Source organism: Zosterops lateralis (assembly GCF_965231275.1).
Source record: "Zosterops lateralis genome assembly, chromosome: 6".
Taxonomy (NCBI): domain Eukaryota; kingdom Metazoa; phylum Chordata; class Aves; order Passeriformes; family Zosteropidae; genus Zosterops; species Zosterops lateralis.
Window position 1 is genome coordinate 9,740,614 of NC_139761.1, and position 21,728 is coordinate 9,762,341.

At 36.4% G+C, this 21,728-nt stretch overlaps 1 protein-coding gene across 6 annotated transcripts in view; it reads left to right on the forward strand.

Moving 5' to 3' along the window:
- Positions 1–21,728, forward strand: part of PPP1R13B (protein phosphatase 1 regulatory subunit 13B) — a 69,636-nt gene that overhangs the window by 26,869 nt on the left and 21,039 nt on the right. For 3 of the 6 annotated variants that reach the window (XM_083863260.1, XM_083863261.1, XM_083863262.1), the window contains exons 3-4: positions 5,204–5,323; positions 6,816–6,883. In XM_083863260.1, coding sequence (XP_083719386.1) covers positions 5,204–5,323; positions 6,816–6,883 — 188 coding nt within the window. Of the gene's footprint in view, positions 1–5,203; positions 5,324–6,815; positions 6,884–20,845; positions 20,930–20,984; positions 21,379–21,728 lie in introns of those variants that run through there. The other 3 variants (XM_083863264.1, XM_083863265.1, XM_083863263.1) reach the window with 3 other exon arrangements.

Here is a 21,728-nt window from a genome sequence, read left to right on the forward strand (position 1 = left end):
AAGGTTGGCTGGAAGCTGGAAAAGTCATCCACAGCATCTTCCTGGAACACTTAAACCTTGCAAACCTTGGACCTTAGAAGCACAGGTTTTCTGGGATAACTTTTAAGATTGAGAAAATATTTTATCTGTGGGTAATACTTTATTTCTCAAAGTGTTACATATCAAAAGCTACAAGCTTCTATAAAGTGGGAAATAGAGTTTATTCATGAAGTTGCAGTGGAGAAACTAAGGCTAAATTTTGGGTATCTACCCTGAGAATTATCTTTCTTTGATTCCATTACAGTCAGTGGAGATTTGGATATTACTGTGAAATTAACGAGATGATGACTGATTTCAGCTGGTTGTTTTCTGTTAATTGTCAGCACTGGAGCTCCCCCAGTTTTCTGAAGTGGAGATCTACATACAGACACTTAAGTGAAGGAGCAGAGACCTGCCCAGAGCTTCTACCTGTTGTTAGCTCTGAGCTTCTGGTAAAACTCATATGAAGGTTCTTTCACAGAGGTAGCTTTACTTGCTGAATTTCCAAGGTGGTAACTGTATAGATCTATTCAACTGAAAGTGCAGAATAAAAAATACTGGAGAGAATGAAAGAAAAAGTAAAACACTCACTTAAGTTTCTGGGTCTTTTAAACAGATCTGTAGTGTCAGCAAAAATGATATGCTGCACACTGGTTTTAAGGCTCTCTGACAGGACTTTCAGCACAAATGTTTATTTCATTGTTCTTAAATGTAGGATGCTGTTACAAAATCTGTGACCTCAACTCCTTGACCCAAAGTCTAGGGTACATAGATTTCCCAGTGGAATGACGTGGGCATGTACATGATAAGTCTTCCTTCTGCTTCTTCTGAGAGCTAAATTGAGGTCTTTCCACTGAGATTTTTAAAAATAATTTTGCCTGGAGTGGAGATCTGATGTAGAAAACAAGAGTCTGAAGAGTTAAATGTGACAGTTACAACAACAAACCTTAAACTATGGTTCTGAGTGGGAAGTGTTAGGCAATTTGCAGTAAAACTGCTGCATGTTGTGCCGGTGTAAAAGCATATTTTATCTCTTCTATTACACTGTCTCTGATCTCTCACCCTTATCCTCAAGAGATCTGCAAGTGTTCTTTCATAGGACATTTTGGAAAGTAAAATTCAAAACAAGAGTTAATACAGCAAATCATAGGCTGAAAAAAACAGGTTAGATTTAGTCACTCACCATAAGTGATCTGTTTTCCTGGCAGTCTCTCCGTGTGGTACAAATGACAAATTACTCCTCCCTCCATAAGGGAGTCTACCTGGCCTCTTGTGAAATGTGCTTAACTCTCCTGCTCCAGGTGTAGCCACAGCTTCTTTTAGGGAGCCCAGCTGAATAATGCATATCTATTCAAATTCAAAGCGTTGGGGCTTGTGGACTGTAATCTTATCATCAGGTACTAAAGTTTGCATTGCCCAAAAGCTTTTCTAAGCTGTATTGCTCTAACAAAATACTTTCTCTTTTAATAGTCTTCCTGTTTTGAATATGTATGTACAAGTAGATGATAAACACTTGATTTTATTTTTAGAGGATGAGAGACAATTTTCTTCCAGAAAAATGTTACTAAAATCCACAAATTATGTAAGATTTCTACAGTGCAGAGGAAGATTACAATAGCTTAGCTGTTGGAAAACATATTGGTTTATTTATTATTGTAGCTTTTATCTCTTTACTTTTGTGTGGCAAGGAAATGGTTGAGGGCTTAACAAGGTTCGTAAAATAGTTTAAATGTTGTTTGCATTAGAGTGAAGAAACTGATTCTTCTCAGAGCTGCATAGCCTAAGCATTTCATTTATTCATATTTGATTTTGTTATTTCATTCTCTGTTCCCTCTCCTTTCCAATTTCTTGAGATGAGTAGTAGTTGAAAAAGTCAATAGCATTTGTGCCTGATATATCAGTATACTTTGTACCACCTTGTGCTTTGTCAGTTTGAAGTTTCATCTTTTTGCAAGGATTTCTCATGCTGCAACAGGAGACAAAACCATAATGTTCTTCCTCATTCCCCTGTTATTGCGAATAACAGTCAGTAAGGAGGGTCAAAGACAGGTATGATGCCAGGAACTTGTAGTATGTTTCAAGAGAGAGCTGATTTCAACCTTTAAATTCACCCAGTACTGAATTATTCAGTTCATTTACACCTGAAATGCCCTTCAGCAACTGGTCATAGCTGGTATTTCTCAGTGTGGTGGTAACATAGGAGGCAAGAGACTGTGAAAGAAATATTGTACCAGTGTTTCAGAAAAGAGTTGCAAAATTCTTCTGGTGGAGCTACAAATCCACTAATTAAAAGTAAGTTTCAGTCTTCAAAATCTGTTTTTATCCTGACTTGAAGGATCCTGCTATGTGAAATAAACACATTTATGCCTCCCCTACATGAAACCAGAATAAGAAGTAATGGATTTTCTCTATAGGGGAGTTTGCTAGTGATATCTGGAATGATTTTTTCCCTGCTCAGGTTTGCAGAAGTACACAGAATTCTCAGAGTAGGAAACTATTTCTTTCACACTCTCTTGCCTTGTTTTGGAATACTTAAAACTAGCCCATCCTCAAAACTTTTAAGAAAAAGGAAAGAAGTATAGCTCATTTCTCAAAAATGTCTTCGAATCTTAATCCAACTTAAAATCTAAGGCAATTTTTTCAGGTAAGTATGGATGTATGCATTTATCATGGTTTTCTGCTTTGTTATTCATGAAAACAAATGTTGTCTAGATAATTTTTGATACGTTGCTGAAGTATAGGAATTATTATTACTTTATTATTGCTCTACACCCATTCTATTTAATGTTTTCTTCACTCTGAGGGCTCTCTCCTATTTTAATTTTTTAAAAAAATTAAACTTTGAGATAATTTTGATAAACAAGTTACTGACAAATATTTCTGAGGCTATAACAGGAGAAATTTAACTGTAGCATTTCTCTTTGATTTGATTTTGGTTCTTAAAGAACAGAGGTTTTCAGAAAATATCTCTTGTACTATTATACTACAAATATAAAATCATGCTTTCTTCTTGCACTTCTTACAGATTTAAATTATTTAAACTGTAGAAAGGAATGGGGATTTCAATTCTCATCATATCTTGTGTTAAGTGTTGATGTCCATTTCTTCTTTCTCTTTGTTTCCCGAATTTGTTTCATGTAGCCAGGTTGCACAGGGTGATTAGTGCTGCTCCATCTTTCTTCTTGCCTCAGTGATGTTGATGATGCTGTAACTACTTAGACCTGTTTTCTATCTACTTTAGGATAACATCCCAAACTGGTTTTGTGAAAGAACTCCTAAACTAGCAGAAACTGTCTTTGCCATTTTTTCCATTGTCATTGTCTGAAAAATATTAGTTTTAATTATTGAAGATGCATTATGTAAATGACACCTCTTACTTTGACTAGCTCCTGGGATCAGGGCCTTACTTTTAATGGGAGACCAGCTCAACCAGGAGTGAAGCTGCAACTACTCCTCACCATTCCATAATTAGCCCAGCCTTGTTATAGTTGGGTTTGCCTAGCAATTTTTCTGTTTGGGAGAAATTCCTAAAGATTCATATCTTGTGTTCTAAAGTCTCTGAACTAAACCACTTAAATATTTTTACATTCAGTGATCTTTAGAAGACTCATGCTGCAATTTTAGTGGATATGCTTCAAAGCACTTAAAACCTTACTTTGCTTTAGGAGTTGAAAAACCTGAAAATCATGCTTTTGAAATTCCTTTTCAAGAACTGAGTAGTACTAAGCCGCTGACCTTATTCTTGTATGTTGCAACATTATTGACAATGTTTCTAGGAGACCACTTTAGGTGAGGAATAGGAAAAAGTGAAGCAAATAATCTATTTTTAAAATCCACTTGTTGTTTTGGTTTGGGGGGGCTGGGTTTTGAGGGGGGCAGTTGTGCTTAGTTTTTTTTTTCTTTTGTGTTGCTTTTTTTTGTTTTAAAGAACGATAAGTAACCAGCTCCCTGATGAATATGATTAGCTTGTGGTTTAAATAACCCTTCCCCACTGAAAGCAGCTAGATCTAACTGTGGCTAAAGGGTATTAATCACATACCTATTTGACATGGCATATTTTGACAAAAGCTTATTGTATTAAATGCATTGTGAAACAATTGATTAAAATGTGTTTGGGTTTTTTATGTACTGCAGTTAAGTATCCCAAGAGTATCAAGATCTATACATCTGTGTAGTTCATAATGTATATAAATTTAGGTCAATTTCAATAAAGGTATATTTGTGATTTGGTTTTCCTAAGATTTCTCTTATACATGAATCATTTTTTCTTCTCATGTCAAATGAGTGAAGTATGAAATGGCTGACAAACTTAGTGGTGCTTTTCCCAGTAGAAGACAGTGTGGTTTGGGTTTTGGAGGCCAAAAACATTTTGCTTTTAACAACAAAGTATAATATATAATATAATTTTATTCTGGTTAGAAGATGTATTTTGGTACCTTAGCTAGTATTAGATCTTAAAACGGGGATTTTATTATCTGAATAAAAACATCTGGTAATAAATGCAAGCGTAATTATGGAAGCAGTGAAAACTTGTCTTCTTAAATGTATTTTCATTTTGAAATAATAAATATATAGTGTGCAGCCTCTTACTAACAATATATTTGATCAATTTAGAAGAGATAATTACTCTATGCAAATGTTTTCTTGGGGGAAAAACAAAGAGAGACTGACTGTTGCATAAAACTTAGTCTTTATTTGTTCAAAGAGTTGCCAGTAATTCCACATATACTCTTAAGTTAGTGTCTGGAAAAGTGTATTAGAGTGGGAGTACCTGCTCAAGTTCTTAGGAGATGAAATGTCAATATAATGATAAGGCTTTTTGTCCGCGTGAAAACCCAAAGGTTCAAATTGAATGAATCATTTTAATAACAGAACAAATTGCCCATTTTTGTTGTTAGGGGAGAAAGTTGCTATTTTCTAAATTAGAGTTCCTTAAACACTGGTGTGGATTTGCAAAGCTGATTCTGTGGTGCTGAGGAGCAGTGAGCTGTGTTACAGTAACAGGCCAGCTTTTAATACCATACACCCACTTGGTGCCTCTTTCTTAGACTTCATGTAAGACAAAATACATTTGGATAGACTGAATTGCTACCAGAAAGGACATTCTGACCATTAATAAGAGTTTTGTATAACCTTGCTTGATTTTAAGGAGTTGTGATGAGGTTTTTTTGTTTTGTACCTCTAGAGCGCCCCATACCCTTTGATCACATGATGTATGACCACCTGCAGAAGTGGGGGCCCCGCAGGGAAGAGGTGAAATTTTTTCTTCGTCATGAAGAGTCACCAGCTGAAAGCAATGAACAGAGTAAGTACATTTATCCTTTAGTGTTGTCACTGAAGCAGATTTAAAAGGTTTCTGAACTGAGTTTGGTTTTCAGTTCGTTCAGTGAACTTCATTGGTTACATGTAATACAGCTTCCTTGTACTAAAACCATTTTGAACCTTCCTCAGGAGCACCTTTATACTTATTCTCCAGTTTTCTTCTTTAGAATAATTTCTACCAGCCTGTTGAGTAATACCAAGATCTGTTTGTATTCTGCTTAATTTGGATCCAAAAAAGTTGGTGGATATTTGAGACTTGATGTAGTTTTTCCTTACTGAGAAAAAGTCCCTACATTTTGAAAGGGTAGAATGGTTCTTTTGGAGTTCCTGTTCTTTCAGTTGCACAGAGAAAGAAAGACTTGGTAAACTCCTTTGCCTCCTTTAAAAACTTGAGTCTATTTTACAGACATCACTGCAGAAATTTCAGTGCCTTTGCTTTCTCAGTACTTCATGTAGGTTTATTTAATAGTCAGGATAATTGCATCTTGAAAAATTGCTGGTCTGCTTGGTTCTGTAGGGGAAGTGTTTCTGTGAAACAGTGCCCTGTGAAGCGAGGTTTCTTAAAAGACTGGAATAAAAAATAGCAGTGTTTAAATTTTCTGAACTTACTGGTGTAGACTGTACTTAATCTATGAGAAGAGTTTTGAGGCTGCACATTGTAGACTTAATGGCAGTCAGACTGTCTGAAGGGCAGGAAAGGTGTCTTGGTGAGGTGTGTTTGCATGCCCAGATTATCCTGACTCATTCAACTAATCTGACTACTTTTAACAACTGGATTTTGAGTCTTTGCTGAGTCCTTACTGCTTTCAGCTGAGGCTTCTTTTAAGTGGTTCCTACTTCTTCTGAAGGCAGAAGTAGCAGACCTAAAAATGTGTGAGGGAATTTTGTATTAATTAGGTACTTTGTAAATCAATCTGTTATCATTTGGGCAATACAAATATTAAGTATGCTAAGAAATTTAAGATACATTTAAAGCCAAATAATTTCAATGTACAAGGAAAGCATTGCTTCTGAACCATGCATGCAGGGCTTTTTAATTCATCACTGGGCTATGGATGGATTTCTAAATTAAAGTTACTTATAAGTTAGACATTAGAAAAAGCTTCCTTTGCTATATTAATTTATATTGTATGCAGTTGAAGCTACTGCTTCTCATGGGCCCAGATTATAAAACTTGAGTACATTGTCCTTCATGACATCTTTGCCTAAAGAGAAGTCAGGAAAATAGAGCTGCATGTCTGTACTTTTAACTGAGGAATTCTGTGAAGTAAAAGCTTCATTTCTGCTTTATTCACTGCTTACAAAAAGTAACTTGAGTCAGAAAGAGTTGGAACTAGCAGAATAAAAATTCACAGATAAAAGTTTGGTACAAATTCTTGAACAGAATTCCCAGAACATTTGAGGACAGACTGGAGAGTAAAACACGTTTCTATTGAAAATTGAGCTTTGCACTAAGAGTGATGATTTACTTTTAGGTGGACGTCAAGCCCAGAGTCAAAGAAATGGCATAAATATACCTGTGGAGAAACGAACAGAGAATGGGGTATGTAATAAATCTTAAAGGTTTGCATCAATACCACTCAAATACTTTGTGTTTTAAGAATTATTACTTTTCAAGGTGTGCTACGATGGGAACTGGGAAAAATATATTGATGTTGGTTTTGTTTTGATTTTGTTAGGAAGTGAGTGGGACAATGTGTCTTTTTCATCAACTACCCTGAATTTTCTGTCTAGAAATAAATTACATGATGTGAGAATCCACAGAGTCTTACTAATTCGTGTTCTAATCTGTTCTATTCATTCTGTGTTAAGTGAAAACAAGCTACATTATTTTTTCACACTTATATTGCCTGTCCACATATCTTTTCTTTGATTTATCTCACTGGTACTGATTCATGACGTACCATTACATGTTGAAATATGAGGATGTATCTATCTAAGGGATGTTTTCAGATGCTGGTAGAAGAGCTTGCATACCCCTCAGAGCCATCACTTCATACTGGTTTTATGCACTTGATTCATTTCTACACATGAAGTTTTTTTAACTAATACATTACTAGGTTTCTAATTTAAAATACAAATGACATGCCATAGGCAACCTGTGATTCCTGGCTTGAACATTCTCTCTTTTATATATAAAACATAGTGTATCTCTTTCAAAATTAACTGCCTTAAAAGCCTTCTACTCCTGAGCTGAAACTCTCCCTACTTTCTTCTCTGTTGTCTCATCTTCAACACTAATGAAGATTCTGCAAAGCATAGTCTGTTCTTGTTTGTTCAGGACCATTCTGCTGCCTTTACCAAAACACTCCAGCTGTAGTTAGCTATTTTTAAGCATTTTAAAATTTCAATAAAAACATTTCATCTCGCCTATCCGTAGTTATATTGTCTCAATGAAGCACTGTCACTTTACAAGTGTGTATATGGTTCTTTCTCAGAGTAAAATAATACTTGAGGTTTAAAATAAAACAAATCAGTTTTTTCAAGCTGAGAATCTTAAAAGCAGTTGTGCAGATTCAACACTTCTATGCTTGTATATTGCTGGATAATTAACATCTTAAATTCACATACACTCCTGTTGGAGATCAGACAGCTAGAGAGCCTGAACTGGTAGCATTGGACACTTTGTGGCACTGGTACAGTGAAAGCCAAGGGAGAGAGAAACTCAAGGCAAGAACAGAGGTGAAGACATTGTGTCTGGTCACTCTGACCCTTGAACACTGGCTGCTCTGACAGGGGAAGATGCAACAAGGACTTTGCTGGTAAAAAAATTAGCAAAAGACATTACTAGGATAAAAACAATAATCAGAAGATTGTGTTTCTAAAAAGGACCAGGACAAAGGGGTCCGAGTGGAAAATTTTGTACAAACATAGTGACTTATAGATACTGGTAAATTGTCATAAACTGGCTTTGCTTTGCTGGCATAACAGAGTCTGTGTCAGTCAATCCTCACACATTCCCATGTAGCAACAGAATTGTTCAGTCAGTTTGCAGCTCTTTGCAGCTTGTTTTATGTATGGCATGTGGACCTAGGGGAAGGAATTTTTTTCCCCTATTCAAAACAGTTAATCACGTATTGCTTTCTACGTTCCTTTTCTGTAGAGAGCACTGGCTGATACCCTCTGCTGCATGGATCAGTTTATCCTCCTGCCATTGTCATATTGACAATGTAGTGAGATCATGGTGCTGTAAAGTGCTTGGGGAACATAACCCTTTCATGACCTCCCCTGATCTATTCCTCCATATGGGTTGTAGCTCAGATACTACATTTGAGATACAGTATATTTGGAAGTTAGGACTGACATATGAAGAATACCTTACAGTCCCACTTCTTGGCAGGGCTAAGCTTTATGATGGCATGGCTCTGTATTGAATTAAATTTGCTATGAGTTTTTATGGGTAAAGCTCAGATGTGATAACTTGAATAACATCTCTATGTTCATTCTATTCAGGACACTTATTTTTCTTTTTTTTTAATGCCAAAAGCTGGCCACAAAATCAAAATTTGTTGGGGAACTGATCACTTTAAAAAAGGAGTTTACCAGGTTTAGGAAATAAAATGTATTAAATACCCCATTTATGAAAAGAGAAGAAAGACTAAAACCTGAAGGCGTTATAGTAATGTAAAATTGTAGTGGGCTTTATACTAAAAATGGTACAAATTAAATTTTGGGAGTGTATAAAACTAAGATTTTCAATTGTGCTAACTTTTAAATCAGAGGGGGAGGGGGGAAAAAGAGGTGGCTTCAGGATCAAGGATTTAATCAGCTTACACTTACGTAATGCATTAGGCTTATTCATTGTTGCTGGCATGCTGAATGTTAGACTGGCCCTAAAATCAACACAAACCAATGGAACATTGAAGACAGCTCATCTCTTATCAAATACTCTGCATTCAGGTATATTTTTATTACATGTACTGCTTTAAGGATGAAATAGTTGATTTTTTTGCTTAATATTGGGTAGAGCTGCAAGTGTGGCATGCATAGAAAACTTTAGGATTAATGTTAGTTGTACTGATTGAACCAATAGTCTTGGAAAAAAAATATGGGCAATCTATCCAGTGAAATTTAGATGATTCTATTAATTGGCATTTTGTCATATGCAGTAAGATTTTTCTTTGTTGTTCTTTGGAGCTATATGTCCTTGATCAGCAATTATTTAAATAATGGTTAGCTTAAAATCACATTATGTAAATGCTTAAATTTCATTAGATTATCTTTCAAGTTAAAAATAGAATAGGCTAAGTCTCTTCCAGCAGCGAAACGTGGTTGTTGTAAAAAAAAAAACAACTTACCTGTAAATAGTCATCTGGGAGCTTTGCATTCTGCATAACAAAGTCTTAAGGAAAAACTGTGTGAGGTTTTGTGAATTGACAAGTGCTCTTATTCCAGAGGTGACCTTTTGGGGTTTGCTTTTTGTTTACAACTTTCTTTCTTAGAAGTGGAATTATGCTGTAGTCAGGACTTGATCTCTTTCTGCCAGTACACAAAGGTACAGATACGTGAAGATCAGACTTACGTAACTAAACATTTCCTTTTGCCAGGGAGATTGGACAGTGTCTCGGGAGGGATTCTCTTCTCTGAGAACAGCTGCCTCTTCCTCCTCTTTCTTTAGTTTGTGTAACTGAGCCAATTGGATCTGAACACAAGTTGTAACAAGGGGAATTCTAAATAAATAAGGGGGGAAATGTTTTATCATTGAGAGTAACAGACATTGGAACGGACTGTTCAGAGTCTGTGGAATTTTGATCTAGCTGAATAAAGTCCTGAGCAGTCTAAACTGCTCCAATCAGGACTTATTGAACCAGATGACTTCCAGAGGCTCCTTTCTACCTAAATCATTCTTTGATTCTGTGATTGGTGGCCGTGAAACAGTGGTCATCCAAATGCTGGCTCTTGTTTTCTTCCGTATATCCTAGCATGATCCAAGAAGCATCATTCCACAGTAGCAGCAGCAGTCTGTGGACTGTGAGGCAGAGCAAATATAGGTGAAACCACTGGGGGTCAGTGGCAGACAGGAGAGGGACTGGGGAGCCCCGTCCGGGTTGAGCTGCCGGTCCTCGAGAGATGTGGATCAGATGTGCTCTCCTTGAAGGAGCACTGACTGGATCATGAGAGTTGTCCAGATGAAAAGGTAATCAGATAACCCCGAAATTTCTTGGAGATGAGAAAACAGGAAAACAGATGTAGCTCAGGGGGGAAGAAAGGGTGTGGTACAGGAGCATGACAGAAGTCAAAGGTATTAGATTGAATAAAAGTAGACTAGCGTAATGAAAACAGTTTGTATATGAAGAAATACTCATTTGCTGTAGTTGCTTATACATAAATAATAGTATAATTTAAATATAAATTATTTTTATATATAATAATTTACTCGGGGAGCATAAAATCTCAGTTTGTGGTGTCTAGTGCTGATTTTTTAAACTTCTTTTTGCTGTTTCTAAACTTGATTCCCGGATTTAGAGAGAACTATATCAAGCCTTTTTCTTAATGGATGTTGACTGAAGCCTTTGTGAAGAAATACAAAGTGCAACCTCTTTTTATCTCACAACAGAATTTGTGTTAACATTAGTATAAAGGAAATTTGTGTAGAGGAAAAAAAAACTTGACCATCATCCCAAACCAGAGACACTCCTGCAAATTTTCTTAGTATTGAAGTTGTGACCAGTAGATGAAGTTGTGTGTTAAAAGTTGTGCTGATTAAATAACAGAACTCATGCTCACTATTTCTGTTAAAGTGTCTCAAATCAGGCTTTTAGCAAACATTAGAGCATGTAGTCCAGCTGTTTTAGTATTAGGAGATTCTTTTACTGAGGGAATTCTTAGGGAAATTGCATTAACAGATGCATTAAAACTTCTACCTACATGTGTACATAAAGCAGTTTTTTGTAGTACTGATTTAATTTCAGAATGTATAGTTGCTGATGAAGGGTGGATACCCTCTGATGTAGTCTCTGTACTCTACCCCATCATGACAGCAGTAAAGCTACACTGCTTTTGAGTGCCTGTGGTATGACTTGTCCTATTTTGTGCTTAGAGATTAGGTAGATTCACAAGTGGTGCCAAAATCCCTGAATAGAATTGTATATTGTTCATTAGTTGTAACCATTTCATCCCTGTGAGATGCCACGAGAGTGACCAGAAAAAAAAGCATTAAACATCTAATGCACATTTTGTTGGGGGAGGCATTTACAAGTAGTATTGCACATACAAAATAATAAAAGTTTCCTTAACCTGTCAGGTGAAGATATAACAAAATCTAATTGTGAGGAAAAAGGCAAACAAGCCACATTTTTAACAGAAGTAATAAACTCAGATGAGAAATACATTTTATGTACTTGCTTGAAGTTTCTCATTTGAACTATTGAAGGATAAAGAGCTTAGTCTGGATAGAAGTTGTTCTTCAAAGCTGAGCTGCAAATTCAATTTAATATAAGCTTGTAAGTATTAAGCACTCTGTTTATAACATTTAACAGTGTGCTTGGAAGGGGCTGCCATTCACATAATACAGATTTTAATCAAATTTGTTTAAAATGAACAGAAAACTATGTCACTCTTGAAATTCAGATTCAGGGGTCTCATAGCAAAGTCAAAGCAAATAATTCCATTATAGGACGATTTTAAACAATTTAGGCACAAACAATTCTAACAGTTTACAGAAAAGTATTTTTTTTCTGAAGAAATATTCATGTAAGCTTCCTGGAACCTTTTGACCTTCTAATAAAAGGGTAATTAAACCAGATTCAAATTTTCCTCATTTTCTGATGCAACTTTCTTTGTTACTTTTGTTAAAAGAGACAAAAACTTGTCTGCTACTCCTGCTGCCAGAGATGTTCCCTTGTATAAGGTATAGATTCTGTAAACTGTTTATCTGTCAGAGAGGGGAGCCTTGCTGCCCCCATAGCTGCCTTTTGCACCGTCAAATTCCTAGTTCAGTTCCTAGGTCAGAGTTAATAGAGTTTGGATTCTCCACTAACTGATAGAGTTCTTCAAGTCTGTCTGGAGCATTTTCCAGACAGCTGGCAGTATGTAGCTCTTAAAAAAATAGAAAAAAACTAATCCAACTAATGGATTTAGGGGAAAAATTAAATTAGAAAGCAGGAAAAAAAAATACAGTCTAAAGCTAATTTTAATGCATACAAATAGCTTTTGAATTCTCGCTGGACTAGAAATCTGAGTCTTTTCACACCTCAGGAAAGGATAGTTATGTAGAGTAACATCTCTACAAAACTAAGTATTGTGTGGTCCCATATCGAGAATTTCTGTGCAAATGTAGGGAATTCAAATGCTCTTAACCTCATACTTCCCTCTGAGGCCCTTTTTTAAACATTTTGGGCAGAATCACATCTTTCTTGGATTTGGAATGTCATATAAACTGTGTTTTGACTTGTCCTGTGCAATCTCAAATATATTTCAGTCCATAACAGACAAAGTTACTGTAAGTCTAGATTTTATGAATAATTTCATAAGTTTCATTGCACTTGCTCTGTGATTATTTTCCTGTTACAATTTTAATTATGTTAGCATTAGTTTATGGCTAAGACTCACTTTTAACATCTGACTTAGTTTGGTTTGAGGAATCTAAGGGTTATTTGTCTAGCTGGGACCAGGGAGCATTCTTGGAACCCACTTGGAACATTGTGGAAGGACTGTTTTCTCTGTCTTCTCCATGTAGTTATGTAATTGTTAATCTCTGTCATTCTAGATACCAGACATCTATCTAGATGGCCATGGATATGAGAGTCACAGTACACAGACTTGTGTTATACAGACATTTACACACACTTATTTGCTGTGTACAGTTTTTGTAGTTCTGCTGCTCCTCTGGGCATCAAAGACAGTTCTTTTCAACAAGTTATGGGAACTGAATGTGGTTTTCTAGTTCATAATAACCAACAGATGTGTTCCCATTTTGCAGAGGAGAAAATACCTAAACTGCACCCCTCGCTGAATCTCTACCTCTAGTTCCTGTCTTTACAGGTCTTGCTTTTCCTCACTCATGGCTTTGCAGTTTTACAGCGATACCTAGTTGCAGATATCCATGGGAGGGGGAGGAGAAGATGTCTGTATGGTTGTTTAATCTCTAACTATTTATTATAAATATTTATTTTTCTCTGTTTGTGTTGTGGACATGGAGCAATACAATTCACTCTTTTCCCTGGAGTTCTAAATAAATGAAGCATGTGAAGAATTGCTTCCAGTTGTCACTGCACTGCACACACAGATCCTCAGCTGCTTGGCTCTTATATAAAGTTAGAACAATTTAGAATGAATGTTTCAGCTCATGTATAACATACATATTAACTCAAAGTAAATGCTACTTAAAGACTTATTTTTCTCTAGTGTTGCTGTGCAGCCCTTACACCTGCACTGTGCACTTCAATGCCCTTTGTCACAGCTGTATGCTTTTGCAGTCACATTAGTATCATTTTTAGTTAGACCAAATATTTTAGTATCTGATTATTTTAAGGAAATTGGGACTTGTCCTTTTCCTTTATTTCTGTAGATCTTTATAGAAGACTGGTTATGAAATTCACTGCATGGCTCTGAGAGCTTAAATATGAAAGTTTGAGGGTTTGGACTGTTGCTCTGTCTCTGAATAGCTTTCATTTCAGAGCAGGAGACTCTGCTGGTCCATGCAAGGCCAGCTATTCATTTTCAGTCCACATTTAGTGTTCTGTCTTTTATGTAGCTGTGTCGTTTGCAGATCAGTATTTTCTCTCATCTTTTCCATGGTGTCTGTGGTGTTTCTCATGCAGTGCTGCTGTGGCCTCCTTTCTCTGACACACCTTTCCATGTTCACTGACTTGTTCATTTAGTTTCCTGTCCATCTCGCCTCTGGACACCAGGCATACCTATTTCCCACCTGCATGTTTTTCCCAGGCGAGGGAACCTTTCAGTTTCTCTGTTGTTTCTGCAGCTGCCTCCAGACGTAATTGTTGTTAAGTTTGTTCCCCCTGCAGTCTACCTCGGATCAAAGCCGAGAAAAATGAAAGTCCCTCTGGCTAATTTAGGAGCAAGGGAGTTAAACTTGTTCTTCTTCTCGTATTCCTAGTGGATGATCTTACTCTACAGCTCATACCTTTAGTTGCTTGCTAAAAATAAGCCTGTTCTTTATTCAGCTGGAATAGTCACTGTATTGTGCTTGGGCATAGAGTTCTTCAGTGTTCTTATGGAGACCCATTTGGCTGGATGTCTTGTGCACTGAATCATGCTTGAATTACTTTCTTGAAAGAAGGAAGAGACGGTGAACTTGCATGCCATTCGTGAGTTTGACAGGGTAAATTACAGCTTTTAATGTTTTGGGGTTTTATCTCATACAGTATCCTGATATGTAGATACATTAGAAGTTGTTACTGGGGTTTAGTGTTTTCTGTAATGTTTAATATTTAAAAATCCTCAGGTCAAGGTTTGGGCTTGTTCCAGTCTTCTCTAGCTTGCAGAGTATTGATTTACAATAAAGCTTTAGCTTTATTGCTGGCTCATATATTCATCTTGTTGCATGCAAGATTTAAGAAAAAGCTGAATTATGCAGGGAAAAGCAAACAGCAAACACTGGAAAGATTATTTGCATAAGATTGTGGTATCTATACTGACTCTACTGTTTGCCTTTTATCTTAGTCTCTGTTAATAAAGAAACTCTTTGTTAAGTTCCAGGTGGTATGCTTTGCTGTCACTGTAAACACTGTAAACAGTAAATCAATGATTTTTGTGACCGTTTTGGTATTCAGTTTTGGCCCAGCATTGGTGATACTACAAAAATACAAAGGAACAAATCATCCATGTGTTTTTAAAGCTAAATTGTCTATAGTATTACATTTTCAGTTTAACATGATAACTGTGAAAGAACTGTGTATTGCTCAACATTTTCCATTGAATATGAAAAGTGCAATGAATCAAGCTGATTATAGTTGACAGCTGGCTTGATCTTGCCGTGATTAGATCTTTTACTGCTGGCAAAATCCACTAGCCTTTTCCGTTAGCTGATTGCTGATGAATGCAGAGAGACAGCTTTTCATATCGATAAAGAGTTTGGAGAAACCTGTGTCCCATATGGAATAAGATTAAAAGGCGTCCTACCTACTATTGATTGCACTGAACCAAAAAAAAGCCATGCAGGGACTCGTAAGATGTGCAGGGTTGTTGTTTTGGCTTGTTCACAACAAACTGTTAAACCAGTAGTGTAGACAGAAAATAGCAGAAAGATGGAGCTGAAGCGTGTTGAAGCATCGGAAATGTTTACAGCTCACGGGCAGTGCTGCGAAATAAAGATGTGCTCTCTTGCAATTAGATGGGACAATAGTGAACAGGTAATGACTTAACTTTTCAAAATTTGTTCATTTTGCACTTTGGTGGGCATGTTATTTAAGTGCTGTGTAGCTTTCACGCTTTAATTTAAATGATTGTCGGTTTAGTTGTCACACGACAGGAATGCAGACCAGCTCGGGTTTTGTAACACCTTATCTCTGAATTAAAATCCTTTATCAGATTTTTGTACATGCATTTGCTATCTTTCTTACATTTTAAGACGTTATCAAAAGCTCATTACCTCAAAATGTCATGGTCAGCTTTTGTTTGTGAGAGTTTGGGTTTATGAGAAGTACAAGTTGTATGCTAAGGTCACAACACATGTTTCTGTTACTGTTATTTTCAGTGCTTTTGTGTTTTAGAAATGTTCTGTTATACTGTTCTCATATGAACAGTATTACATCACAGAAAAACTTTATATTGAAACAGTTAAGGGCAGAATAAGCACAGAATTGGTGCTAAACATATTGTTCAGACTAACAATGACTGCATCTTAAGCATCCTTAGCAATCCTATCAGAATAAGCTGTTGCTTTTAGAAAAGACCCAGAAAAATGTAATTCCAAGACCATTTCTAAAGGATCTAGACAGTGTATTTGCCATGTAACTTGTCTATGACTCAGAATCACTATGAGTAAAAGGATTGGTGTTGCAAAAAGGTTTGAGATTTTGTGCACAATTGATGTTTTAACAGGAATATGTAATCTTTTAAGATGATTTATTTTTAAAGGAGTATGAGGTTGATGCTTTAATTAAAATCAGCTACTGGGTATTTTAGCCAACACTAAAATTAATATAAACATGCTTAAGATTTCTGTGGCTGTTTAAAAGTAGCTGCAAGAAGAAGGAAGAATGTAATGCTTTAAATAAACAAGTTTCAGATGCTACTTTCCTAGAAATAATTTATAAGCAGTCTATTTCAGATGTAGCAGATGTTCAATATATGCTTAAATCCATTTCTAATTTTGAAAATCTATTCTAACATTGTTTTCATTTTTGTTAAGTTCTGCCTTTTCTTAGCTATTCTGCTTAAAATAGACAGCAGCTTCACTAAGAAAGTAATATGGGAAAACAGGAAATCTGGAGTCTGTAGCTTATACTGAGTAGACTTTAAACATTTTATTGTGGAGTGACTCACAAGCATCAGCAAATTGGAGGAATTACTAACAAGATAGTATAGATTGAGAGATGTTAAGATTCTTATCAACTCTAGATAATGTGACATTTTTCAGCAAACTGTGATGCAGTCGAAGCAACTTCATCGTAAGAAATTGTTAGTGTATGTATTTGCATGATACAATAATATTTTATAATAGCATTTTGGGGTGAAATTACTCAATTCTGTTTGTTAATTGCAGGATTTTTTTATTATCATGAGCTAGCACACACTAGGTAGATTTTTCTTTAATTCCCAATATTCTGGGTATCTTTTCTGGGTTTAATTAGCTTGTTCATTTCCATTAAGCTAAAAAAAGGCACGTGCTATTGTCATTGGATTCTTTAAAATGGATTTCTGCTATCGGCATGTTTCTGACCCAATTAAAAAAAAAATGCAAGGCTGAGCTGTGGATAAAGCCACTCAACTGGAAATAATGTCATCCGTGTCGAGATCAGCAAAAACTCAATTTTAGATTAAATAAAAACAGATACTTTCTTTTGTCTTTTGATAGCATTACACATGAGTTTAGACAAAGGATTTTCAAGTTATTTGCTGTGCGTGTCGCTATGATCAGGTTTTATGGAAAATGTGGTCAAAAATCTATTAAAATCCTTGAATTTGATGATATATAGGATGAATATATTTCAGAAATGTACAGAGGTCTGAATTGCTCATTTTCAGCAGATGCTCCATCTCCTCCTATAGACCTCAGAGAGCACAAGGAGACACATATTTTTCATATAGGACCTATCTGATGCAGGAGTGACATAATAAACTCAGATATCTTCCATCTGTTTTCTTCATCACTACTGTTGTTTCAAGGATGGGTGCTCAAGTTGTGTCTTGGATATTCTCACCAGCAACTTTAAAGCTTTGTTACTAAATGGGCTTTTCAGAGCATCCCCCAAACTTTGTTCTTTTGAATGAGGCTTAAGGCAAAGGTGGAACACATCTGGGCTTCTGCTCATGTCCAAGTTGGCACTGGAGAATTAGAAAGTCTTTTGGTAGATTCAGCAAGCAAAGCAAGCTGTTCCTTTCTTTCCTGCTCTAGAAGTTTGGAGTTCTTCAGCCAGAGCTGCTGTTCTTTTGCTGTAAATGCTACACAGGGGAGGAAATGCAGGGATGGCCCACAGTGGTGACAACTCCCTGGTTTGAGGAGGCTGAAAATTGTCATGGTGCTGATCCCAGTCTGGAATTCATTGGCTGGAGAGCACTCCAACCTAACACTTTTCATTTTATAGTTGTCATTCTGCTTCTTTCTGGGGAAATGCTCATTTATGTAGTACACTTCATTCCCTTTTTGCCCACATGCTCATATACCTAGTTCCAGATCTGCCAGTTCTGTTTGTCATGTAGCTCTGTAGATTTCTGGGGTTTGACAGCTCTGCAAAGGTAAATCCCTAGTCTGGAGAGTTGTTTTGTATTCCCTCCTGTGCCCTGGGAAGTAAGAGCAACCTGAACTTGCTGTGGATTATGGAAAGCTGAGTCTTTCACTGTGTGCAGTAAAACCCAAGTATTAACTCTGCATTTCCATGTAGCCATTTTAAGCCCTCTCAGGAGAAACTTGCAGCATATTTCTTGCCTCTGTCTCTTATTAGGGTGGTGAAGAAGTTTCCTTTTTGCCATGGCAAAATTGTATATCTCCTTAATGAAGCCCACATGGGGGACATAAATTCTTGAAAGCTCAAAGTTGTTGCTTCTTGGAATTTTTCTCTTTCTTGCAGTTTCTGCCTCTGATAGTACTGTGGTTTTGGCTTGGTGATGAGTGTGTGTCCCCACCCCCTCAGCCTTTGATATGCTGGTGTTGTCCCCATTTGGGTAAAGAATGTTTCTTTCACATTTTCTCTCCTTGAAGATATGGTTACCTTTACTATAACAAGGAGGAAGGTATGTAGGACTTCAGAGAAGGATTGCCCTTTTGGTTTTGGGTTGGGTTTTTTGTTTTGTTTTGGGCTGTTTGGTTTTTTATTTTCTGTGGGGTTTTTGGGTGGGTGGTTAGTTGGTTGATTGTTGCTGTTTTTCTTTGTTTTGAGGTTTTGTTTGTTCTGGGTTGTTGTTGTTTGGGTTTTTTTTTTTTTACTATAAAGGTTATTTGGCCAAAATCTTCCTTATCTCTACAACAGTTTTAGAGTGGCAACATATATAAAGAATAAACAGTGGAGCTGCGCTGCAGGTGGGATATCTGCTGCCTTGTCTTCAGTAGCTGCACTGTATTGACTTTTTAATAAATTAATAGATGGTTGAAAGTAGTGTGATAGAAGCAAAAGTTTTCTGGGTTGCCATTTTGATGGCCAAAGCCAGAACCAGCTCTTTTGGGCTCCACAGTAGAAGCTAAGGCACAGACTTTTTAAACTCTGTGTGCTGATTGTTCACATTTTAAGTGACACTGACACCTTGGCAATTAGTGGTTTAACCTCAGATTAATTTCTGACTGACAAGAGAGGAACAGAGTGGTGGAACAAAGTACAAGAAGAGAGGTACTAAATGAGAGAGAAAGGATAGAGATGATGGAGGTGAATGATAGGAAGAAGACTAGAAAATATGTGAGAGTTCATAATACTTGATTGAGTGTGCAAGGATATGCACAGGAGAAGGTGGCACTTGGTCAGTTTCAGGAAGCTTGAGTTACTTGAACCTGGGGTTCCTCGTGCAGGATTTTGGGAAGGGAACTTCAGAAGATTTGTGTGGGAGATGGGTGTGAACTAAAAAGAAGGAAGAAATAGATAAGGGAAGTTAATGACATGGTGGTTCTTGCAAACCTAGAAAAAGATCCGAAGAGATAGTATGCAGGAAATGATTAGTAAGTTCTTGTACTACTCTGCTTTTCTTTTTCAATTAGTTGGTTATATTATGCATTACACTGGCTGTTTGAGTGGCTGAGTGTTGCTGAACCAAAGCATGAGACCACCAGTCCTTATGGTGGCCTGTAAAGCTTTTGAATATTTGGTTTTTCTTTTAAAGCTCTTTTGAAATCTTAACAGTCTCAGATGTGGATTTAGTGTATGTTTCATTATTATTTTCAAAGTAACTATTTTACTAGTGCAAATTTAGAAAATTATCAAAAATAAGTGTCTTCATGGGTTAAGCATGGAAGCAAAAAAAACCCATAAAATCAGACCACATCCCAATTATCATCTTTAAAAAAAAAATCTATTCAAAAGGTTGGTCTCATGGGGTTTTTATTTTAATATTGACATAATTAGATTCCTCTTAAAAGAGAGTTTTCTGTTGGGAGTGAAGGCAAAAAAACCACTGGAATTTGCCCTTATTGCTTCCATCCTTTGACTACAGTACATCCTGCTTGTCAAAGAAATATTTTGCGTTCAGGTGCAATTTTTCATTTACCATTGTGAGTTGCCAGTGAAGAAGCCATTCATAATAGCCCAGAAGTATGTAGACTGAGGAGTTTGTGATATTAAACAGTGTAGAAAGGAAGGAGGAATAAGAAAATAAATTTTCAGAGTGACAAGACTAATATGTAGAAATAAATATTAAAGGAGGTTTGTTTCCTTAATTAAATGCCTAAGGTATGATTTGTTTTGAGGCTGCTCGTAAACTGGTTCCTAAACTGTTTAATTACTACTGTACTATTCATCTCACCTGTCTCAGAAATATTAATCATCAAATGGTAAAATATTAGCTTGTAGCAGGAGGGTGATGTCAGAAGCCGAAACTCGAGTTCATTACAAATCTATCTTTCATCACACCCTTTTAAAGTGCAAGTTAAATAACATAAATATAATTTTTTTAAGATCCTGGTCAATATTAAGAAATTGGTGAATATAGGTGTAAATTATTGTTGCCTGTGTGAGACATACATCATACTTCCTCAGTGCTTAATAATGCAGTGTTTGCTCTATGGCATTTCATTTAGGAGTTCATCCCTGTGTAAATGCTGCTGTGAATCAAAGAAAAGAAATTTACAATTCAGCAAAACTGTCTGCTTTGATGTATCACTATGTAGCAAATGAATCTGTGGAATCTGGAGGAGTAGGTATTTGTAGTGGCTTTTTAGTTCCTCCTTCAGGAGTCAGTTCTGTAGGAGGTCTGGTTCCCTTGCTGCAGGAGAAAGGAGGAGGTCTGGACCTTAAATGTGATAGGCTCGTGTTTGTTATGAGAGGTGAGTGTCTTGACTTCGTGGATGGAATTATGAATAACTAGTAGGAACAGCACAAACTTAAGAATCTGAGAAACCAACGACCTCATTAAAGAGCTGAAAACACAGCACTGTCTTTGCCTGGCATAGCCTGAGGTTTTGGAGAAGGACTGAGAGACTTTTTTTTTCTGTGGTGGTGTTTACATATAGATTATTACAAGCAGACTCAACTAATATGAAGTGCTCTAAACTAATTGATTTTCGACAAGAGAAGGATTCAGTGCTTTTCATGCTGTTTCAAAAATGAAGCTGTGCTGATTTGCAGACCTGAAACCAGCAACGGTCTATCTGAAAATAATTGATTTGATGTTGAAGAGGACTTCTGCTTGCTCTGTTTACTGCTTCTGCCATGTGGATGAAAAGGAGAAAACAGCGAGTGAAGTTACAGGTTCAAGGCTGTGTTTCTTCAGCTGGTTGTTATTTTTTTCCCTAAGTATAGTGTAGCTCTTGAAGTGAAAGGGATACTTATTGGTATTCAGTGAGGTGAACATTAAAAGATTTCTCATAGGGTGTTTATATTTAAATGGTTAATTAGCACTGTTTCCCATGTTCTTGTGTTTTGCCATTTATAAAAGGTTTTTAGACATTAGACTTTCTAAATGAAGCATTTTGCAGTAGTTAATAGCTTCTTCAAGGAGATGCTAATATTTGCATTAATCTTATAATTAATCTTCTATATTTTACATGATACAAAATAATACAGTACTTATGCCAGGCATTATGAGAGAGACTTCCAAATATGCCTGTTTAGAGCAGTAAAACT